Consider the following 25,367-nt stretch of genomic DNA (forward strand, 5'->3'; position numbering starts at 1 on the left):
TCCTAGGAGGAAAGGATGACTGACTTTCAATTCAGTTCAGTTCAGTTCAGTCGCTCAGTCGTGTCCGACTCTTTGCGACCCCGTGAACTGCAGCACGCCAGGCCTCCCTGTCCATCACCAACTCCCGGAGTTCACTCAGACTCATGTCCATCAAGTCCGTGATGCCACCCAGCCATCTCATCCTCTGTCGTCCCCTTCTCCTCCTGCCCCCAATCCCTCCCAGCATCAGAGTCTTTTCCAATGAGTCAATTCTTCACATGAGGTGGCCAAAGTACTGGGGTTTCAGCTTTAGCATCATTCCTTCTAAAGAAATCCCAGGGCTTATCTCCTTCAGAATGGACTGGTTGGATCTCCTTGCAGTCCAAGGGACTCTCAAGAGTCTTCTCCAACACCACAGTTCAAAAGCATCAATTCTTCAGTGCTCAGCCTTCTTCACAGTCCAACTCTCACATCCATACATGACTACTGGAAAAACCATAGCCTTGACTAGGCGGACCTTAGTCGGCAAAGTAATGTCTCTGCTTTTGAATATGCTATCTAAGTTGATCATAATTTTTCTTCCAAGGAGTTAGTGTCTTTTAATTTCATGGCTGCAGTCACCATCTGCAGTGATTTTGGAGCCCCAAAAATAAAGTCTGACACTGTTTCCACTGTTTCCCCATCCATTTCCCATGAAGTGATGGGACCAGATGCCATGATCTTCATTTTCCTAATGTTGAGCTTTAAGCTGACTTTTTCACTCTCCTCTTTCACTTTCATCAAGAGGCTTTTTGTTTCTCTTCACTTTCTGCCATAAGGGTGGTGTCATCTGCATATCTGAGGTTATTGAGATTTCCCCCGGCAATAGCTATTAGCCTTTAGCTGAAGAGTCACTTAGAATGACTGTGAAATAGAAAGTTGTCTGGGAATTCCTGGCAGTCTAGTGGTTAAGATGCAGGCTTTCACTGCAGAGGGTCTGGATTCAATCCCTAGTCAGGAAACTAAGATCCCTACAGCTACACAGTATGGTTAAATAAATAAATAAAAGTTGTACTTGAGTCCAGGCTCCCGATGCAGGGGCCTAGGTTAGATCCCTTGTCAGGGAACTAACTAGATTCCACATGTGGCAACTAAGACCCAGAGCAGTCAAATAAATAAGTAATTATTTTTTAGAGAAAAACAAAGTTGTCTGTTTCCAGATGCAGTTCTCTTGGCTCCTTTTAAGTCCTGATTCAAGACTGGCCTGTCAGTCCTTAAAAAGTTTTGAGGTTAAAAATCTCATGACTTTACCCTCAACCTCCAAAAAACCTTGAGCGAGGTCACTTATTTCAGTTGGGAAAGATGAGCAACAGAAGGGACTAAATGATCTAGAATAAAATTTTGGAGTGTTCCATGTATTAGGACCATATTAAATTGTTTTTGTCGTCTTACTTAACTCAGAGACAAACTGATTTAGTTTGACTTAGTTTCAGACAATTTGGCTTTTTTTTTTTTTTTTTTTTAATAACCAGTAGGTGTTTGACACAGAGCTAAAAATTGCCCAGGTAACTTTGACTCAAACCATCCTTACACCATACTAGGTATTCTTGTTCAGTCGCTCAGTTATGTCCAACTCTTTGCAACCCCATGGACTGCATGCAACGCGCCAGGCTTCCCTGTCCATCAACAACTCCCGAAGCTTGCTCAAACTCATGTCCATTGAGTTGGTGATGCCATCCAACCATCTCATCCTCTGTCATCCTCTTCTCCTGCCTTCAGTCTTTTCTAATGAGTCAGTTCTTTGCCTCAGGTGGCCAAAGTATTGGAGCTTCAGCTTCAGCATCTGTCCTTCCAGTGAATATTCAGGATTGTTTTCCTTTAGGATTGACTTGTGAATTGATTACAAATACTAGAGAACCTTGGACTTGATAGGCCATCCATTCAGAGGGCTGTGAGCCAACCTGGACTTGAACTCAACTTGGATTAATGGACTCGGTGGTAGAAGGCAGGAAAAGGTACTAGTCTCCACAGAAGGTAGGCAGCCAGTTCTGAGAAATGGATGCTGTCAGTAAAACCTCCAGGAGTTGGGCAGAAACTGCTTTGAACTTGACTAGGAGTTGTTTTCAGCCTGCCTGTCTCTCAGAGGAGTAGAGGAAGGGCTATGGACCAGTGTCTGTGTGGGTGGACACTATCAGGAAGCTCAGGAAGAGAGTCATGTGGACCCCAGAGTGACGATCATGAGTGGTAACTTACTCCACTTCCTAAATAATTTTTTTTTAATAGTTTGAGGACAATCCTAAATTTTTGTTTCCTTTTCCACTTCTGGTGTGAAATAAAATTCATATTTTATGGCAAGACAAGAAACATTTAGTCGTTAAAAAAAAAAGTCTCTGCCCTTTGACCTCCTCTCTGTCATCTTATTGAAAAGTAGGTTATCCAAGAAACACTTGAAGGAAAGCAAAGTGAAATGAAATCTGAAATCAGCTATTAATGTGAAATGTAGTTATGGCAGGCCTTTCCTATCCCAAGGTGATGGTTTCTGCCTCTGTAGTAGAAGGAATCTTTTCCAGGGATCTCACACCTCCTGCAATGGCCTCTGCACAGCCACTGCTGAATCCTGGCAAATACTTTCTGTTAATGTTTAAGAAAGGGAGGAAACCTTGATTTCAGCTCCAAGTTGCTTCAGTCGTGTCCGACTCTTTGCAATGCTATGGACTGTAGCCCACCAGGCTCCTCTGTTCATGGGATTCTCCAGGCAAGAATACTGGAGTGGGTTGCCATGCCCTCCTCCAGGGAATCTTCCTGAGCTAGGGATCGAACCCGCATGTCTTATGTCTCCTGCATTGGCAAGCCAGCTCTTTACCATTAGCACCACCCAGGAAGCCCTCAATACTGACTACAACACAGTCAGTGTGCTAAGTACGTAAAGAAAAATAATTTAGAAAATGCAGTAATAAATGTATGTACCAGGTGTGCACTAAGAAAGGCCTCTGATGGGTGTGGTCATCCCTGACCAGGGGAAAGAGAAGCGCTTGGCCTGGTTGATTTTTTTTCCAATTTTGTTGAGAAATAATTGACATATAATGTTGTATTAAAGTGTACAACCTAATGATTTAATAAAAGTATATGTTGTGCAGTGATCATCACAGTAAGTTTGATTAACGTCTATCACATCACATAATCACAATTTTTCCTTGGGATGAGAATTTTTAAGATATAATCTCAGAACCTTTCAAATATACAATACAGTATTGTGAACTATAGTCACCATGCTGTATATTAATCCCTGACCTTATTTATCTTATAACTGAAAGTTTGTGCATTTTGACCACTTCACCCATTTCACCCATCTCCCACTTCCCACCTCTGGCAACGAACAAGGTTAATATAGTTATAAGCTGTTTTTGGCTTGACTGTTTTGAACTCATATGCAAATAATAATTTAAAATAATAGCAAACATTCACTGGCATCTATAAGCCAAGTTTTGTGCTACATTATTTCTGTGAAAGGTTTTATTTAAACCTCATAATAATCCTATGAAGTAGGAGAAATTATGATTCCCATTTTATTAATAGTGATGAGGAAATTGAGAGGTGGAAGATTAAGAAAGGTCACCAGGCAAGTAAGAAGAAAACTGGGAATTGAACACTATTTGGTCAGACTCCAGAACCCAGTCTTCATCACAAATATCTCCCAGATGTTTTTTCCCCCCGTGAGAGTCTTAAATTCCAATCACATTGAACAACTTCACTTTCCCTAAGCAGACACACCTCTCCTGCCCACAGACTTGTTACTGCTGACGCTTCTGGCAGTGCCCTCCTTCGGGGGCGAGTTTCCCTGGTCGTGGTCCTGGACTCCATACAGCATAGTCATCTCGTGTGGCTCACCCAGACCTGCGCAGTTTACCTCTCTGTGGGAGGCTGGGGGCATTTGGGAACCTGCATGTCCAAACTGAAGGTGTCTTGCTCTTGAATTCACAAACATTAAAAATCCTAACATTAAGTTAAAATTTTTAAATTTAATTATTAACTTTTTTTGTTTATACATATGCTTCTCCGATTAGACATTTCTTTACAGCAAGAACATTGTTTTGTATACCTGGAGTTTAATACAATCTAGCATTAAAGAAATGGATGCCCTCATTCATATATATACATACATATATATGTGTGTGTATATATATATCAGGAGGAGGGCATGGCAACCCACTCCAGTATTCTTGCCTGGAAAATCCCATGGACAGAGGAGCCTGGTGGGCTACAGTCCCTGGTGTCACAAAGAAAAGGACAGACCAAAGAGACTTAGCACACACACACACACACACACACACACACACACACACACATATATATTTGGCTGTGCCAGGTCTTAGTTGTGGCACACTCTCTCTGTAGTTTTGACATCTGTAGTTTTGACATGTGAATCCTTAATTGTGGCATGTGGGACCTAGTTCCCTGACCTAAGGATTGAACTCGGACCCCCTGCACTGGGAGTTGAAGTCTTAGTGATTCCACCACCAGGGAAGTCTTGGCACCCTCATCCTTAAAATGCTTGCATGATGCCCCATTACATATTGCATAAATTCTGACTTCCGTGGTATGTTGCAGAAGGTCTTCAATGATTGAACTACCTGCCTAGCCTTGTTTCTTGGGACTCTTTACACCAGAAGCTGGGGCTTCCCAGGTGGAGCTAGTGATAAAGAACCCACCTTCCAGTGCAAGAGACATAAGAGATGCAGGTTTGACCCCTGGGTCAGGAAGATCCCTTGGAGGAGGAAATGGCAACCCGCTCCAGTATTCTTACCTGGCAAATCCCATGAACAGAGGAGCCTGGCAGGCTAGTCCATTGGATCACAAAGAGTTGGAGACAACTGAGCACACATGCTTCATTTACTTGGATTTGGGACTGGATGGGCCTTTGGAAATGTTTCCAAATCCTAATTCCACCATTAGCAATTTTTAGAGAAGTAAATTAATTTTGCTGCAAGTCACAGAAATAGATTCTGTGCAGTGAAATCTGTGTAACTAGCCTGTGTTTTGGGGTGCAGCTGATAGCTGCCACACCATGCCAAACATTGTAGATTTCAAAGCAGCTTTGCCTAGAGCAGAGGTCAACAAAAATTTTCTCCAAAGTGTCAGATGTGAATATTTCAAGCTTGTGGTCTCTATCACTGTTCTACCATTATAACACAGTATGTATATGAATGGGCAGGTCTGTGTTCCAATAAAACTTTATTTATAAACACCAAAATTTGATTTTAAACACAATTTTTCACATATCTTGAAATATCATCTTTTTAAAGTTTTTTCCTCCAATCACTTGGGAAAAATGCAAAAATCATTCTTAGCTTGTGAGCAGTAGAAAAACTGGTGGAAGCCTGAATTTGGCCATGGGCCACAGTTTGCTGAACCTGTCTGATTCGTGACTCTGCTTTAGCACTTATCAACTCTGCTTGAAAGTCTTATTAAACGAGATTGCCAGGCCTAAGCCTGACAGTTTCCAATTCAGAAAATTGAGGGATGGGCCTAAATATTTCTAAGAGGCTTCCAGGAGATCTGTTGCTACAGGTCTGGTCAACACAGACTTTGAGAAACACTGGACTTTTTATCCAAGAACTGAGGGTTTCAGCCCTGCTGATGGTCACTGTTGTGTGACTTACAGCTGTCATCCATATCCCAGATCAACATGACTGTGGTCCAGAATGTCAGGGCAGACCTCCACCAGAGGTGGCTTGGGGCAAGAGGGAGACAAGACAAACAGAATTCACATGTAGGCCAAGCAGCAAGAGAACAGAGTAAGATTCTGGGAGCTGGAACTCCTAGGAGTGCCTTAGAAGAGGTCCCTGAAACCTGGAAGGGGGCTTGAGTCCTGGTGCTGAGGTCCAGGGACCCTAGTCCCAATAGGCTGGAGAGTCAGGGAATAGACCCTGGAAGAGTAAGAAGCCTGGGGGTGTATGGGACCAGGGCCTGAACTTCAGTTGATTTCTGAAGAAACCTTCTTCACCAGATTATGTGAAAACAGAATCCAAGTGGGTTTGGCGGGAGAGGGAGTTATTTGTTTTTAAAATGTGTTTGATGTATGTTTTACTTTGTGGTTGTTTTCTGTCACCAAAGTGCTCTCATCGTGGTTTGGAATCCAGGGACCTGTGTATCTGAATTTCAGAGCACCATACAGTTCTGTGACGTGTTCATTCCCTTGGTGATCTAGACTTCCAATTCTACTGCAAAGGAGGAAAAACTTTTCCCCTGCTATCTTAGATTCAATCCTTGGGAGCCTGCAAATCAAACTAACAAAAGATGAACTAACAAGAAAAAACCTATAGTTTTTATTCATATTTATTTGCAGGATGAGTTCACAGAAAAGAAGTGAAACTCAAAGAAATAGTTAGAATCAGTAGTTTATAGATCATTTTAACAAAGGAGAAGGGTTTGAGGAATGATATATTATGAAGTAGCTAGGAAATACACTTGATCCTTGAACAACATTGATTTCAACTACTCAGTTTTATCTACATGCAGATTTTTTCCAACAGTATATACTGCACTACTGCTAAAGAAGGGTATGGCAACCCACTCCAGTATTCTTGCCTGGAGAATCCCATGGACAGAGAAGCCTGGCGGGCTATAGTCCATGGGGTCGAAAAGAGTCGCACACAACTGAACCCCTGAGCACGCTCGTACACTACTGCATGATCTGAGGTTGGTTGAATCTGTGGTTGGTTGAATTCAGGGATGTGGAGCTGAGGATATAGAGGGTTTTACTAAGTTTGGTTTTATTAAGTTAGATTCTCAACTTTGCAGAGGGTTGGCACCACTAACCCCCGAATTTGTTCAAGGGTCAGTTGTATATGAGGACACTAATGAAATAGAAGGATTATTTTAGTCAAGACTGTTTATGGAAACTCCTCTTTCCATCTATGGTGATAAGAGTTGCCCTACTGTTGCTGGTACAGAGGGGCTCCTTCACAAGGGGAAATTCATGCCCTGCTTTTAGGCAGATAAGGGAGAACAGAGAACTCTGCCTGAATCTATTAATTCTCAACTGCCTTCAGCTCAAAATAATCATTATACCAATAATTCTTATGATACATTTTGAGGTGGCATATCCTGATCCCTTCAGTATCATCACCACTGGTTTGGGAGCCAGCCTGCTAAGATATGAACAGTGTTTCCTTCACTTACTCTGGGACTTTGGGAAAGTTACTTAAAATTATCTAAGCCTCAAAACCTTCATCTGTAAAAATGGAAATAAAAATAGTACCTACCTCATAGACTTAATGACAATTTAATGAGTTAATGTGTGTAATGAGCTTAAAATAATGCTTGAGGAAGATTAAGCACTAAATAAGCATAAAGTGCCATCATTAGGCAGTTGGCCTGCTGAGCTTCAGTGCATAAGAATTGTCACTTGGCTGTCATAAACAGAAGTTACCTTTAGATTGTTAGGTTTTAAAAATTCTATCTTTGTCCCTCCAAAGGGTATGGCAGTGAGACTCAGTGGAAAGAACTTCAGATTTTGACAATAGCTTGAAAGGTCTTTAGAAGGTTCTTCCTAAGACTGGCTTCCTTCATGCTTCCTGCTGCTCTGATGTTAAAACTCAAGTCCATAACTTTGGCTAAAAGGTCTGAAATGGCCTATGAGTGGTAGCAGAATATGTTACCGCTGCATACACTTTGGCACACTGATTGTTTTGAGCTATAGGCACTTGAAAAACAGCAAATGCAGCGAGAGGCTTTCTCTGAACTTCCCTTTCCTACCTAAAGACAGAGTCTCTGAAAGGAGCTCAACTCTCCAAAATCTCCTCCCTGGGAGTTTCATCAAAAAGGGAAGATTGACTCTTATCACATGTGAAAGTAAAGTGAACATGTTAGTTGCTCAGTTGTGCCCAACTCTTTGCAACCCCATGGACTGTAGCCTTCCAGGCTACTTGTCCATGGAATTCTCCAGGCAAGAATACTGGAGTGGGTTGCCATTTCCTTCTCCAGGGGATCTTCCCCACCCAGGGATCAAACCCAGGTCTCTCACATTGCAGGCAGATTCTTTACAATCTGAGCTACCTGGGAAGCCTAAAATGGGCTTGTTGCCTCCCCATCAGGGAATTGAACTCTGGTCTCCGATAATATAGGCGGGGATATACTCACCGTTATACTAAAGAGGTTGGTGACCTTATCACAAGACAGGAGACTAGACATCAATACCACACCCAGACAAACTCTATCACAAACTATCAATCCTCCCATCTATTCTTCTAAGGGACCAATCACCTTTCTAAAATCTGTTACAGTTCAGTTCAGTTGCTCAGTCATGTCCAACTCTTTGCAACCCCGTGGACAGCAGCACACCAGGCTTCCCTGTTCATCACCAACTCCCAGGGCTTGTTCAAACTCCTGTCCATTGAGTCGGTGATGCCAGCCAACCATCTCATCATCTGTCATCCCCTTCTCCTCCTTCCTTCAATCTTTCCCAGCATCAAGGTCTTCTCCAACCCATTTACTTTCCCCTAAGAGGTCTATTCGCACAGAATTGGACACTACTGAAGCGACTTAGCAGCAGCAGCGAGAGGTCTAGAGTCCTTTCCCCTGCCTATTAAGCTGTCGTGCTCAGCTGTATCTGACTCTTTGGAACACCATGGATGGTAGCGTACCAGACTCCGCTGTCTGTGGGATTTTCCAGGCAAGAACACTGGAGTGCCATTTCCTCCTCCAGGGGATCTTTCCGAGCCAGGAATTAGACCTGTGTCTCTTGCATTGGCAGACGGATTCTTTACCAGTGCGCCACCTGGGAAGCCCATCTCCCACGTATACACATTAATAATTGTTCTTTTCACTTTTTCGTTTGCTCCTCTGTCTTTTATTACACCAGTCAAGAACTTAGAGGGTAGAGGGAAATTCATTTTTCCTCCCTCACACCAGCCTCCATAGAATTCTCCAGGCTGACGTCATATCACTTTCTTCTTTGCTCATTACTCATGGCTCATTCTTTTTCTTTTCTTCTGTCCCAGGCTTTTAGAGCTCTCTGTACCCTCCTCCCATAATCCCTGTCACCGTTGAAGGCCAGTTCCCTTTTGCGGATTGCTTGTTTCATGTCTGTCTCCTCCACCAGCCTATAAATGTAATGAGTCCATGTGCTTGAAATTCATCAACTCTGAATCAACATCTGGCACAGTTCCTAGCACCCTAGAGTCACTTGGAAAATATGTGTGAATGGGTGAAAGAATATTAATGACCAGGGAAGTCATCAGAGAATATCCTCATGATATAGGACTTGTTGAAGCTGTTCGGTCGGTACTTCAGTGAGAATGCCCTGGCAAACTACACTCAGTAACAGTTGCTATCGTTCACTGAATGCCCATTGACGCAACAGGCACTGATTGACCACCTACTGTGGGCAAAGCCCTAGACTTGCCACTGGGCCATAGCAGTGGACACCACAGCTAGAAAGCCCTGCCCTGAGAAAAGCACTGGACATAGCTGCTCTAGTTATTTTGTTGTACTTTGTGTTTTGATAGAATTCAAAGGTGCAGATAAACTGCAAGAATAGCACAAGGAGCTCCCCCATACCCTCTACCAAGATTCAACAATGCATTTCATTTAGCCCTATTTTGAGATAAAAACTTCTTTTAATGTTAAACTTTACTGAATAAAGTTAGAGACCTTTTGGTATAGAATATGGGGGTTCAAATGAGTTTGTAAACTTGTGTTTAGTACAAAGGCCGGTTGCTATGGAATATTTTATACCTTTTCCCCCTAATCATGAGTCACTGAACTGACCATATTGCCCATAAAACGGGTGACAGTACTCTCAGTGAGGTGTTCAAGGAATGAATTGGTGATAGTTAAGTGTGTTTTAACAATCTCTGGTGAAAAGACATCATGCAAAAGTAAAATCCACTTATTCCTCTCTTGCAGCTAACAGCTGTGACCAATTTTATTTTTGTTACCAGGATTAGTGTGCATTTTCCCTTGCCCAGTTTCCATTTCCCTCATGGTGGGATCTTGCCCTCAGCCTCCTCCCCACCCTCCAGCTCCCAGCAAGTCACATGTGCTCAAATCCAGCTGCCTTTATGATGCCATCATTGTGAGCTCCAGTTGCCATGGCAGCATGAAGGATTTGGAAGTTGTGTTTTCTTCTATTGGGGTTTTTTCCTTTTTTTGCTTTCCTCATTTCAGCATCCTCAGCAGTTAAGGATGATCTGATCTGATGATCTGATCTGACTGACAATTTTAGATGCCCTTTGGTTAATCTTTGTGTTGCATGAAACTCTTTTAACATTTATAGCTACTCTTCACCTAACCCTTTAATCCAGGCTTGCCATGCTACAGAGCTCAGGGGCTTCTATTCTCATGGTAGTCAGTGAAGGAGGGATCCCCTTCTGCCCAACTGTGAACCCCACTTTTCTCCACACTGCTCTTACCGAGACCCATGTTTCCCATCAAGTGTGTTCCCCTTCACTGTAATGGGCAATAACCCAGCTTATTTAATGATAGCTCTGCTTCTGGTGACCTTTGGCTGGAGATCATTCCCCACACTCCACATTACATTGCTCCCCTATCAAACCCCACCCTCACTCCCAACTGACTGAGGTATTTTCAGACAATTTGGATTCATCCATTTAGGTTTCTTTTAAATCTTTAAAAAAAAGAAAAGAAAAGTATTTTTTTTATTGAGGTTTAGTTGTTTTGCAACATTATATTAGTTTCATATGTACACACCTATTGAAATTATGAAGTCTCTTAGGCTTTATGATGTGTGTTGGACAGATGCTGTTTGGGTATTTCCAAACCCCAAGAAGCTAAGTTAAATGTTCTATAACTGCAGAAATAATGAAGCTGAACTATATTCTGCTTCAAGAAATCTCTGGGCTTCTTTTCTGAGAGGCAAAAAGCACTAGAAATTGGTCATTTGGTAATAATTTTCTGGAGAATAGTTCAGCTTTGAATGTGTTAATGATTGCCAGCCAAAGGTCACCAGAAGCAGAGCTATTGTTAAACAAGTAGGGTTATTGCCCATTACAATGAGGGGGAACACACTCACTGGAAAACATGGGTCTCCGTAAGAGGGGATATAAAGGTATTATGGGATTTGGACTTGTGTTGGTGATTTGGAAAGAGTTTAAAGCAGAAGGGTTTTGCTTTGAATTGGATGCTGTCAGGAAGCAAGGGAAATTCCATACTTAGATATTTTAATAAATCTTATCTATAAGAGAAAAAGAATGAAAAAAGGCTAAAGCTGTGATTGGTGAAGAAATAGCAGTCACTCACACTGGCCAAGTTAGGGGCTCTTTGGTCATTTTTGTGGTCTGGGTAGTTTTTGTAGCTTGGACAATGCCTGTGTTTTTGCCTGTGTTCAGGCATGATTACAGAGAGGTCTTGTTCTTATCTTGATCCACCATGGATAGTCAGAGTGGTCTTGTCTGATGTAGCTGCTCTATGAAGTTGTTATGTTCACCAGGAAGACACTGGTTTATCTGTAAGTACCAGGCCAGCTCCTCGGTATGAAAGTATGTACTTTTCTCTTTCTCAAATAGGAATTTCAGAACTTAAAAAATAGCTGGTGACTTAAAGTGGCATAATGTGGGAACTGCGGGTTAAGTTTTACTTGGGGCAAAATGAGGAGTGCAGCCTGGGAGACAGCACCTCAGATAGCTCTGAGATACTGCAACAAAGAGGTAGGGGGCAAGGTCAGTATATAGGATTTTGGTGAAGGGACAGTTCATGCAATCAATAATTTATCTGACAAAAGGTTTTCTGGTAGTCACAAGGAGCTGATGTCACCATGAAGGGATTTAGGGCTGAAACTCCAGTACTTTGGCCACCTCATGTGAAGAGTTGACTCTGGAGAAGACTCTGACACTGGGAGGGATTGGGGGCAGGAGGAGAAGGGGACGACACAGGATGAGATGGCTGAATGGCATCACTGACTTGATGGACGTGAGTCTGAGTGAACTCCGGGAGTTGGTGATGGACAGGGAGGCCTGGTGTCCTGTGATTCATGGGGTCGCAAAGAGTTGGACACGACTGAGCGACTGAACTGAACTGAGATAGGAGGAGATGCAAGGATTGAACTCATTAAATCAATTCCTGAAAATATCTAACTATCTAAAGACCTATTCCATCAGTATTCCTGAAGCAAAGTGTCTCATTCTCCACCTGAACTCCCGTCAGGGTGTGTCAAAGGTCAACAGCTGCAGCAGCATAGGATTCAGTTCCCACAGAGGCAAATGGAAAATGTTCTCGGCAAGTGCCAGTTTGTCACTGAGTAACAATGAAATTAAAAAAAAAAAAGTAACTCATGTGGTGGCTCAGACAGTAAAGAACCTGCCTACAATGCCAGAGACCCAGACCCCTAAAAAGGGATGGCGCCCTACTCCATCCAGTATGCTTGCCTGGAGAATCCCATGGACAGAGGAGTCTGGTGTGCTGCAGTCTGTAGGGTCACAAGGAGTGGGACAAGACTGAATGACTTTCACTTTTACTTTTCAACCTCATGTGTTACTTTTAATTTATAACCTAATTTAATACAGAAATAATTGGCTGTGATTCTGGAAGAAATAGTTTCTTCTAGCTTTACATACATAGGCATTTCAAAATTATAGAATATTACAGTTGGAAGAAGGTTTAAAATGATCTACATGTGCTTGCTAAGTCACTTCAGTTTGACTCTTTGTGACCCCATGGACTGTAGCCCACCAAGCTCCTCTGTCCATGGAATTCTCCAGGTAACAATACTGGAGTGGGTTGCTATTCCCTTCTCCAGGGTCCTGACCTGGGGATCGAACCAGGGTCTCCTGCCTTGCAGGCAGATTCTTTACCATCTGAACCACCAGGGAAGCCCCAGATCTTGCTTGAATGGATTACTCTGCTACAGTGGGCTGTCTTGTCCATTTGTTCATGGATTGTTTCAAATCACACGATCAAGTTTCATAGATGAGGAAACTGACAAAGAGATTAAGTAACTTCACTGGGCCCAAGGTGGGCTATCTTCCCAAACTAGATTTGTCTGTTTGCAAAGCCCATACTCTTTCCAGGATGCTTCAACCACTCAGAACCATGCTGGGCAAAAGTATTTGCTCAAAACATGTTAGTTAAATTTGTTTTACTAGAGCAGAAGCAGAATGAACACAGATTCACCATAATTAGGGCACTTCTCCAAAGTGGGGGTGGGAGCGGGTGGGGAACAGTGCTCATACTGCCCAGGACTGTCTAGGAGCTAGAACTTGGTCCATGTGATTATCAGTCTGCTTTGAGAAGTTCTGCCCTCAGAAAGTTTGGTAGGAAATAAATAAGAAGTAGGCTCTTTGTTAAGTGACAGTACCCGCTTAGAAATCTCATATGGAGGCTTAGAGATCAACAGAGGCAGCAGGCAATAGACCTGGGGAAAGTAACACAGCTAGGATTACATATTAGTAAATATGGAATCAACACAGGCTTTGAAAAAGGTTTTTTCTTTACTATAGTTACAACAAGCAAAAATAAAAACAAGCAAACAAAAAACGTTACTATTGTTTTATTCTTTTTTCCTCTGTAATATCTTGATCTTATGGTAAGCCATATGAATTAAAAAACAAAAGAGAATCTGAGGTCACCGAGTCAGTGGTCACATACAGCTGTTTGTCTTGCTAGTTCTGCGTGATTGCGAAATAATGGAGAGTAGGAGGGAAGGAGTGACTCATTCACTGAAGCTGACAAGAAGTAGAGTTCTTGACTAAAATGGTAAAAGTTCTTCTCTCATTATGTTGTTAATGCCACTGTCTAAAATAATACTGGACATAATTTTTAATCTAATCAAAAGAAGAATGAAAGTGAAAGTTTAGTCCCTCAATCGTATCTGACTCTTTGCGACCCCATGGGGTGTAACATACCAGGCTCCTCTGTCCATGTGATTTTCCAAGCAAGAGTACTGGAGTGGATTGCTATTTTCTTCTCCACAGAATCTTCCCGAGCCAGGGATCGAACAAGGTCTCCCACATTTCAGGCAGGTGCTTTACTGTCTGAGCCACCAGGAAAGTCTTAAAAGAAAAGTAGCAGTACCTTAATATGTACCAATCCTATCCTAGGAACTTTTCAGGTACTAGTTCATTTAATCTTTATATGTAGATATATATTTTAAATAATTTATTTATTTTTTTGTTTGCCCTGGGTGAGCTTCCCTTGGGGCTCAGCTGGTATAGAATCCACCTGCAATGTGGGAGACCTTGGTTCGATAACTGGGTTGGGAAGATCCCCTGGAGAAGGGAAAGACTGCCCGCTCCAGTATTCTGGCCTGGAGAATTCCACGGACTGCATATTCCATGGGGTCACAAAGAGTCAGACACAACTGAGCATCTTTGTAGCTGCTCATGGGCTTTCTCTAGTTGCAGAGATCAGGGGCTACCCTCTACCTGTGATGCACTAGTTTCTCACTGTGATGGCTTCTCTTGTAGAGGAGCACAGGCTCTAGGGAGATGGGCTTCAGTAGTTGTGATGCATGGGCCTGGTTGCCCCATGGCATGTGGAATCGTCCTGGACCACTTATCGAACCCAAATTCCCTGCATTGGTAGGTGGATTCTTATCCACTGTACCATCAGGGAAGTCCCAATATTTCAGTTAATCTTTGTAATAGCCATTTTCTCACTAGATAATAGCAAGCCCTCCAATTTATCCCTAGTATTTGTTGAACACTTCTGAGCACATTTGTTGAGGACTTGCCCATTGACGTGAGTGTCCCAAGAAAATAAAGCCTTTGTCTTGAGTGTGGAGTGTTGTTAGGGAGATAAAACATGATTATAGCAGGGGCAAGTTAGATCACCCATGCCAAAGGATGGATTATTTGATAAATGCAATTGAGACAATGAGCTTGCCATTTGGAATAAAAGAGAACATGAGACCCAAATCAAGTCTTACATTAAAATAAATTCCAGATGCATCAAGTATTTTAATGTAAAAGCAGTGAAACTGTATTGTGCTAGATGAAAATGAACTGTGGGTGTATAATTTTATAATCTTGGAATGGAGATCATCTTTCTCACCATGACACAAAACTCAGATGCCATAAAGAAAAGAATACTGATTTTGACTACATAAAAATTAAAACTAAGACTTCTAGATAACCAATTTAATTATAAATACAATCAAAGAAAACCTGGAGGTGGGGGATGTTTGCAACCCTTGTGACAAACTGCTAACTTCCCTAGTATACAGAAAATCTTGGAATTGGATTGAACAGTATTAAAAATTATTAACAACATGTTCTTCATTCAACAAAGAGGAAATCCAAGTAGTTGCAAACACCAAAATGTCTAACGATAATTATAAGAATTCATGTTGAAACACTGGGACTTTCTCAGGTAAAAGATTAATAAATGTTTTCAAAACTGGTACTATCCAGTGTTATTATGTTGTGATAGAATAGGCAACTTTAAAAGGAATATAAGCTTATAAAACCAGTACCTCCTTAAACATGAGCAAGAGGGGCCTCTCTGTACTTTAGAGAACCCCATTCTGGTCTTCATCTGCTGCCTACTTCCCCATTGGAGTAAGGTTCTAGGGGGTTAAGAAGACTGGCCCTCCCCTTCGAGATCATACTCCATGTGTCTAGGACCCTGCCCAATCCTGTACAAGTGGCCCAGTACCCATATCAGAAACTACACAGGTGTTTTCCTAAGGATGGATTGTGCTGCTTGGACCTTTGGCCTGAAGGGGCCACTGAAGGATGGCTGCTTGCAGATCTGTGGATGAAGCTTGAAACTGATATGCTCACAGGGAAGTGTAAGAGACTTTGTCTTATGGAAAGGAGACAGAGGCAGAGAAGAGGGAGATGGTTCATTGACTATGGACCCATGTAGCATCTCATCCTGGAACTTCAAGGTATCTGTCCGAGAATTCCAAAGTTGAAGCTAGCCTTTGAGGTGTTGATGGTATATTTATCAAGGCTGGAAGGGAAAATGCATGTCATTGAATAGTCTGTAGCTTGGTTTAAGTGTTTATACATACTCCACTGGAGCTTCTGCTCTAGGTTCCATGGATGTCAGGGTGGGTCTATGTGCAATCATTATAGAACAATATTTGGTGAAGAAATTTTTTAATTTAGAAAATATTCATATCCATTTACTCAGACATTCCCTGTTCAGAAATTTATGATATGGAAATACTCATATGTCATATAAGTACACAAACTTATGTACAAAGGTGTTTACATCTTCATAATTTTAACAATAAATGATAATAAAATGTGCCAAGTACTTTACTAAATTAAAATATTGTCAGTGAACCCCCAGAATTAAATTACTATCATTAATTCCATGTTGTAGAAGATAAGATGAAAGTTTAAAGAGAATATCTACTTTCTATTTAGTTTATAAGTAGTATAGCTAAGGAGCTGGGCTTTTTTTAACATCTGATAATGACATTAAAAAAAAAAAAGGTTTGTATATACCTGACCATTATACTATTTCTTTTTAAAAATTAAAGAATAACGTGTACAGAGAAAGACAAATTCTGTATGATCTAATTTCAGTAATTCTTCCCAATATGTCTCTTAGAGCTGTCTGTTGCTTTTTCAAGTGGCCTGTCACAGGGTCTGGGGCTCTGGGTGCAGCCGTCCTGGCTATGGCAATAGCCCTCTTGAAGGAGATCGCCATTAACCCCAACATAGACCCACCAAGCAGACAACTCACAAACTGCAGAACAATAAATTCTCACACTACTAAGAAAGTTCTAGAACCCACAAGAGATTTCCCAACCTGGGGATCTGGCAAAGGGACTGAGAACCCCCAGGGAGTTTGACTTTGGAGGCCAGTGGGATTTGATTACAGAGCTTACACAGGGCTGGGGAAACAGACTCTCGGAAGGCAAAAACAAAACCTTGTGCACACCTTTCTCCCGGGAGACAGGAGCAGTGACCCCACAAGAGACTGACCCAGATTTGCCTGTGAGTGTCCAGGAGTCTCCTGCAGAGGCGTGGGTCGGCTGTCGCCTGCTACAGGGTCGGGACACTGAGTGCAGCAGCACATTCACAGGACCTTTGAAGGGGTCACCATTCATTACCTCCACCATAGTTTGGTCTCAGGTCAAACAACAGGGAGGGAACACAGCATCGCCCATCAACAGAAAATCGGATTAAAGATTTACTGAGAATGGACAGTGGAGAAGGCAACGGCACCCCACTCGAGTACTCTTGCCTGGGAAATCCCATGGATGGAGGAGCCTGGTAGGCTGCAGTCCATGGGGTCGCTAGGAGTTGGACACAACTTAGCGACTTCACTTTCAGTTTTCACTTTCATGCATTGGAGAAGGAAATGGCAACCCACTCCAGTGTTCTTGCCTGGAGAATCCCAGGGATGGGGGAGCCTGGTGGGCTGCCATCTCTGGGGTCGCACAGAGTTGGACACGACTGAAGCGACTTGGCAGCAGCAGCAGCAGCAGAGAATGGACATCAGAACCAGACCCAGTTCCCCCACCACCCCCCACTCTCAGTCAGTCTCTCCCATCAAGGAGCTTCCAAAAGCCTCTTATCCCTATCCCACAGAGGGCAGAATGAAAACCACAATCACAAAAAACTAATCAAACTGATCACATGGACCACAGCCTCATCTAACTCAATGAAACTAGGAGCCAAGCCATGTAGGGCCACCCAAGATGGATGGGTCATGGTGAAGAGCTCTGACAATCCGTGGTCCACTGGAGAAGGCAGGTTTCCCTAGTGGCCAGAGGGTAAAGTGTCTGCCTACAATTTGGGAGACCTAGGTTCAATCCCTGGGTTGGGGTCAGGAAAATCCCCTGGTGAAGGAAATGACAACCCACTCCAGTACACTTGCCTGGAAAATGTCATGGACAGAGGAGCCTGGTAGGTTACAGTCAATGGGGTTGCAAAGAGTCATACATGACTGAGCAACTTCACTTCACTGGAGAAGGCAATGGCAAACCACTTAAGGCAAGTAGTCTTGCTTTAAGAACTCCATGAACGATATGAAAATGCAAAAAGATATGACACTGAAAGATGAACTCCCCAGGTCAGTATGTGCCCATTATGCTGCTGAGAAGAGTGGAGAAATAACTCCAGAAAGAATGAAGAGACGGGGCCAAAACGAAAACGACACCGAGTTGTGGATATGACTGGTGATGGAAGTAAAATCAGATGCTGTAAAGATCAATATTGCATAAAAACCTGGAATCTTAGGTCCATGAATTAAGTAAATTGGAAGTCATCAAACAGGAGATGGCAAGAGTGAACACTGACATTTTAGGAATCAGTGAACTAAAATGGACTGGAATGGGCAAATTTACCTCGGATGACCATTATATCTACTACTGAGGACAAGAATCCCTTAGAAGAAATGGAGTAGCCATCATAGTCAACAAAAGAGTCCAAAATTCAGTACTTGGGTACAATCTCAAAAATGACAGAATGATCTCTGTTCGTTTCCAAGGCAAACCATTCAATATCAGTTCAGTTCAGTTCAGTTCAGTTCAGTCATTCAGTCTTGTCCGACTCTTTGCAACCCCATGAATCGCAGCACGCCAGGCTTCCCTATCCATCACCAACTCCTGAAGTTCACTCAGACTCACGCTCATCAAGTCAGTGATGCCATCCAACCATCTCATCCTCTGTCATCCCCTTCTCCTCCTGCCCCCAATCCCTCCCAGCATCAGAGTCTTTTCCATGAGTCAACTCTTCGCATGAGGTGGCCAAAGTACTGGAGTTTCAGCCTCAGCATCATTCCTTCCAAAGAAGTCCCAGGGCTGATCTCCTTCAGAATGGGCTGGTTGGATCTCCTTGCAGTCCAAGGGACTCTCAAGAGTCTTCTCCAACACCACAGTTCAATAGGATCAATTCTTCTTGCTCAGCTTTCTTCACAGTCCAACTCTCACATTCATACATGACTGCTGGAAAAACCATAGCCTTGACTAGATAGACCTTAGTTGGCAAAGTAATTTCTCTGCTTTTCAATATGCTATCTAGGTTGGTCATAACTTTTCTTCCAAGGAGTAAGCACAGTAATCCAAATCTATGCCACAACCAATAATGCTGAAAAAAGCTGAACAGTTCTATTATGACCTACAAGACCTTCTAAAACTAACATCCAAAAAAGATGTTCTTTTCATTATAGGAGACTGGAATACAAAAGTAGGAAGTCAAGAGATACCTTGAGTAATAGGCAAATTTAGCCTACTTCTTCTTGACTACGCTAAAGCTTTTGACTACGTGGATCACAACAAACTGTGGAAAATTCTGAAAGAAATGGGAATACCAGACCAGCTGACCTGCCTCCTGAGAAATCTGTGTGCAGATCAAGAAGCAACAGTTGGAACTGGACATGGGACAACAGACTGTTTCCAAATAGGGAAAGGAGTACATCAAGGTTGTATATTGTCACCCTGCTTATTTAACTTATATGCAGTATATCACGTGAAATGGCAGGCTGGATGAAGCACAAGCTGGAATCAAGATTACCAGGAGAAGTATCAATACCTTCAGATACGCAGATGATATAACCCTTATGGCAAAAAGTGAAGACAACTAGAGAGCCTCTTGATGAAAGTGAAAGAGAAGAATGAAGAAGTTGGCTTAAAACTCAACATTCAGGGGGCACTCTTCATCCCCCTTCTGATGTCTATGTCAGGAGCTCTCTCTGTCCCCTTCCTCTCTTTAATAAAACTTCTACACAAAATCTCTTGAGTGATCAAGCCTGGTCCCTGGTCCCTAAGCTAAACCTTCTTCAGAGATCACGAATCCAACACCGTTCACTGTAAGCTATCATACTTAGGGCTTGTCCAGGATCTTCAGGACAAGGTAAGAACACTCAGAGCGCTAACCTCTCTGCTTTCTCAGTATACACATTTTCTGCTTTACTTTACTAACTCTACAGTGTGTTTGTGTGAATGAATGACATGCCCTGAGTGAAGCAAGCGACGGGCCCTGCTTTGTGATCTCTCAGTGCCTTGTAATGGCTGAAGGCACCCTCAAACAGGGGAGCCTAGTCAGGGGTTTATACAGACCTGCCAATGCCAAGAGACACCCAAGGTCCCTGTGAGGGGAGCGACCAAAAATGGGGAAAGCGTGAGGACTGAACTTTCCTTTCTGGGTCATCTTTTCCTGGTCTCTTTGACCATTTAGTAATTGTGTGGGGAATTAGAACTACTAACCTATCTGTCAGATTGTAGACTTTCAAGGGACTTGTGATCCATGCTGTTCACTTTAATAAAACTCTGCTACATACACACACACACACACACACACACACACACACACACACAACCCTCAACATTCAGAGAAATAAGATCATGTCATCCGGTCCCATTACTTCATGACAAATAGATGGGGAAACGATGGAAACAATGAGAAACTTTATTCTGGGGGGCTTCAAAATCACTGTACATGGTGACTGCAGCCCTGAAATTAAAAGACACTTGCTCCTTGGAAGAAAAGCTATGACCAGCCTAGATAGCATATTAAAAAGCAGAGACATTACTTTGCCAACAAAGGTCTGTCTAGTCAAAGCTATGGTTTTCCCAGTAGTCATGTATGGATGTGAGAGTTGGACTATAAAGAAAGCTGACCACTGAAGAATTGATGCTTGACTGGATGGCATCACCAATTTGATGGACATGAGTCTGAAAAAAACTCCAGGAGTTGGAGACAGACGGGAAGCCTGGCATGCTGCAGTCCATGGGGTTGCAAAGAGTCGGACATGACTGAGTGACTGAACTGAGCTTGCTTTTTCAAGCCAGGATCTAATCAAAGTGATTGCTGCCCTCCAGCCAAAGACTGGGAACCTATGTGAACAAATTTGGATTGATCAGTTCTCTGCAAGGAGGGAAAGAGCTGCCACAGGGAAGGAATGAAGGTGGCATCTCAATGAAATGTGGATTCTTGGGATTTTGTCTGGACTTGTCAAAAGCAAGGACAATTCTATGATTATCTTGATTTTTTATGTGAAAGCAAAAGAAACACAGCAGGCAAGGGGAATGTTTGGCCATTTTTGTGGTTTGGAAATGTTCTTGTTTTTGTCTCTTAGCACTAGACTAGACTTGTTCTTGTCTTGCTCCATCACAGTCACAGAGCGAGGGGATTCTTTTGTTCTGTAAAGTTATTTATGTATCTAGGAGAACTCCAGCTGTTAACATCAGGCCAACTCAGTGACAGCAGTCAGAGGCTCCTTTTTTTCAATCTCAGGGTTCTCATTATATTCAGTTGTTATGTCTCATTTATTTCTTTTAATATATACCTCCTACTTAAAAAACAAAATGTTGACTTCTTAAAACCTAGGCCACATGTAGCCACATTTCTAGACTAATCTAATTATTTCTTCAAGATGGCATTTAACTTGTTCCAGTAAATAAGTCTGAAGGCTGGAAAGTAAAAGAGTTAGTCGCTCAGTCACAAATGACTCTTTGCAACCCCATGTCCAAGATACTGGAGTGAGTAGCCATTTCCTTCTCCAGGGGATCTTTCTGACCCAGGGACAAAACCCAGGTCTCCTGCATTGCAGGTGGACTCTTTACCATCTGAGCCACCAGGGAAGCTTAATCTCCTAGGAGTTTTCTATTACTTTTGCATGCTAAGTTGCTTCAGTCCTGTCCAACTCTGTGGGACCCTATGGACAGAAGCCCACCAGGCTCCTCTGTCTATGAGATTTCCTAGGCAAGATTACCAGAGTGGGTTGCCATGCCATCCTCCAGGGGGTCTTCCCACCCAAGGATCAAACCTGTGCCTCATACATCTACCTGCATTGGGAGGCAGTTTATTGGCACCACCGGGGAAGCCTCCTAATTCCATTTGTGTGTGTGTTAGTTACTCAGTTGTGTCTGACTCTTTGTGAGTCCATTGACTGTAACCTGCCAGGCTCCTCTGTACATGGAATTCTCCAAGCAAGAATACTGGAATGGGTTGCCAAGCCCTTCTCCAGGGGATCTTCCTGACCCAGGGATGAACCTGGGTCTCCTGCACTGCAGGCAGATTCTTTACCATTTGAGCTACCCAGGAAGCCTTGAGTCCATGACGAATTAGTCAACTCCCTGTTCTTATTTTCCACAATGATTTCTATTGATGGATGTTTAATATGTACGAGGGTCTTTCTAGGCATCATCTGGACCACTAAGCTAAAGTAGCTATCATGGATTTCCTGTTGGCTCAGTGATAAAGAATGTGCCTGCCAGTGCAGGGGATGCGGGTTCCATCCTTGATCCTGATTTCACACGCCGTAGAGCAGCTAAGCCCGTGTGAGCCACAGCTACTAAATCCCACGCATTCTAGAGCCCACCCCTGTTCCACAACAGGGGAAGTCATCACAATGAAAAGCCCGCACACTGCAACTAGAGTGTAGCCCTCACTCACTGCAATTAGAGAAAGCCCAGGCACAGCAACAAAGACCTAGCACACCAAAAATAAACTTTAGAAAACACACAGGGAAGAGCATGGGCAGAAGGCAGAAGGAGAGTGGAGTTAGCATATTTGGGAACAGAAAGGAGCTGGGAGAAGTATGAGGTGAGCCTAAAGAGGCAGGAAGGACAGATTACCCAGGCTAAAAGTCACGGTAAGAATTTGGAACTTTATTCTGAGAGTAATGGAGAATTGAGTAAATGACATGACACAATAGGCTTTTTTGAAATTTTTGTATTTTGTTGGAAAAAAAAGAAAACTTGGCATCAATGCATGTTGCAGCCGCATGCAGGCTCTTAGTTCCCTAACCCGGGATTGAACCTGTGCCCCATATAGGGGAAACACAGAGTTCTAACCACTGGATTACCAGGAAAGTCCCACAGTTTGCAGAATCCTCTGACTTTTACAACCTTCAGTTCTCTGTAAGGGTTCACTCTGTGACCCTTACCTGAGCATTGGTCAGTGGAAATGCTACCAGCCTTCTCTGGCCTCCGTAACCACTTACCTAAGGTTTGTGCTCAAAGACGCACTTCTCATTCTAAATCAAAGAAGAAAATGTAGTTTATTGAAAGCTTTTCTGGGATGAAGAGGGTTTACTGTATCACAGCAGAAATATAATTATCTTTTAATATTCACCTCCTGACTCCAAAGTTCTATGGACAATGACCCAAGTACTTTCCTCAAAAAAAATTAAAGACCTCCACCTCTCTCATTTGAAGAAGGAAATGGCAACTCACTCCAGTATTCTTGCCTGGAAAATTCCACGGACAGAGGAACCTGGCGGGCTACAGTCCATGGGGTCGCGGAGAGTTGGCCACGATTGAGCACGTCAGCACCTCTCTCCTTAATACCCCATCCCCTCATCACCCCCCCACCACCACCCATTTCAGTTTTTTCTGCAATCTTTATTCCATTTTAATGGAGAAATAGTCTTGTCATCTTGTGACTTAATCTTTGTCCTTTTGAATGTTTAGGAAAAATGGGGAGAGGACAAACTTTCTGGGAAAGACAGCAATAACTTTGGGGTTGCTCGGGACAATTTTAAATTAGTGCCTGTGTGGCCATTCATTTTTAAAGTAAACATATAAGACTTCCCTGGTGGTGCAGGGGATAGGAATCTGCCTGTCAACGCAGTGGACATGGGTTCAATCCCTAATCCGGGCAGATCCCACATGCCAAGGAGCAACTAAAACCCGTGGACCACAACTACTGAGCCTGTGCTTTAGGGCCCATGAGCCACAACTACCGAGCCACAGCTGATGAAGCCACGTACCTAGAGCCTGTGCTCCACAACAGGGGAAGGAAGCCACCACAATCAGAAACCCGAGCACCGCAAGGAAGAGTAACCCCAGCTCCCCACAACTAGAGAAAGGCCACGCGCAGCAACAAAGACCCAGCACAACCAAGTACATATAAACACACATGCTTCAGTTTTAAATTTTATCTGATAACACTTTCACAAATAAAATATATTAAACCAAAAAAATAATCTCCCCCTCGTATAATAAGTTATTTTCGACCATACCTTAAGGAGACCCAAGTGAGACTACACTTAAAATTTATAAGCATGAGCTTGAGTGCCTTTGTCCAGTCCTCCTCCGTGTTCAAGTGGGTTCTGATGGAATAGAATCCCCTGCTGCTTCCAGGGTCTTCCATCAGGCCTTTCTTCACATGAATCCTGTAGGGCAAACAGAGAGCCGACTCACCTCTCTCAGCTGCTTCCTTGAACTGCTGCATGCAATCCAGGAAAGCCATCATAGCCTGATCGAATTTGTTATGTAAGAAAACATTCTGCTTCCCACTAGAGAACAACGGCAACTCAGCACAGTCATCTATTAAAGACCTCAGGTAGGAGTGGTTTCCGCAGGGGAAGAGACGGTACCGCTGAAACTCCAGTCCAATTGTGTTGGCCAGGGCAAGGAGCAGCAAGGCTGTCTGTCCCCAGGCCGCATTGATCTCATTCCAGCACACAGGGACAGTGGGGAGGCGGCCCAATCTGAAGTTATTGATGATGGTTAAGGGGCCGTCTTGCCAGATCTCAAAGGTGGCATTAAAGATGTCGGTTTTCTCCAACTGATTCCACTGGATCTGGGCGTACTGTAGCCGCATCTCCACACTGCTCAGCTCCTCGTGTAGTTCTAATTGTTGCCATTTCAGTTGACTGTAGTCCTTCCAGTACTGCTCTTCCTGCTGCTCCAGCATCTTAGTCTCTGCCTGGGCTGCCTCAAGATCAGCTGCTACCCTTTCTTGGTTCTTTTCCATCTCTGCCGCTTCCTGGAGTAGCCTTGCTTCCTCCAACTCAATGTCCTTCAGCTTCTCCTGCAGCATCTCCGTCTCATCCTCAGTCACCCGCTTCCTGGTCTCCAAACAGCGTTTGTAGTTCTGAACATCAGATTCTGTGATGGCGAGTTCAATGTCCAGTACCTCTAAAAGATTGTCAGTACAGTCCACACACAGTGGGTGGTCCACCTCTGTTTCACCAGAGAGGATGTCGGAACTGCCCCTAATAGTCTTCTGGATGCTGTCGAGACTCCTCCAGGGCTCCAACTTCCCAAGCAGGGTGAAGTTGGAATAGTCCAAGGCCATCGCACCACTGACGGGGTGAGGAGTCCTGCAAAAGGCACCATCCTGTAGATTTTCAAGGTTTGCCTCCTCCTTGGAGGGAGGGCCTCCCTCCTGTGTTTCTCTTGTCTCTCCCTGAGCTGAGATAGGCATTGACGCTCCAGGTTCCTGGGAGGGCCCCATGGAATGATTCAGTTTCAGGGCCTGGCTGCAGCGCTGGCAAAGAAAGCAGAGGTGGGACATGGTGGAGGTCTTGACTCTCAACTTAACACTGCTTCCTCTGGGTCAGCAGTTAGTTAACCATTTATACCTTTTAGAATTCCTTCTAAAACCTCATATCTCATCTTGTCACTCTCCTTAAAACCTTACAATGGTACCCTCCTTAAATACTTTTATACCTCCCTTGCCTCCTCATAGGCTTCCTTTCTAAAAAGAAAAGCCAATCATCTTACTCCACCCTTAGAAAGAATAATCTTTCTAAAACTA

General features: G+C 43.3%; 1 protein-coding gene across 1 annotated transcript; it reads right to left on the minus strand.

Moving 5' to 3' along the window:
• Positions 1-23,828: 23,828 nt before the first annotated feature.
• On the minus strand, positions 23,829-25,124 carry BECN2 (beclin 2). The gene has a single exon (XM_069544373.1). The coding sequence runs from the start codon at positions 25,122-25,124 to the stop codon at positions 23,829-23,831; it is 1,296 nt and encodes a 431-aa protein (XP_069400474.1).
• Between the last annotated feature and the right edge of the window lie 243 nt (positions 25,125-25,367).

Source organism: Ovis canadensis, chromosome 12 (genome assembly GCF_042477335.2).
Source record: "Ovis canadensis isolate MfBH-ARS-UI-01 breed Bighorn chromosome 12, ARS-UI_OviCan_v2, whole genome shotgun sequence".
NCBI lineage: Eukaryota > Metazoa > Chordata > Mammalia > Artiodactyla > Bovidae > Ovis > Ovis canadensis.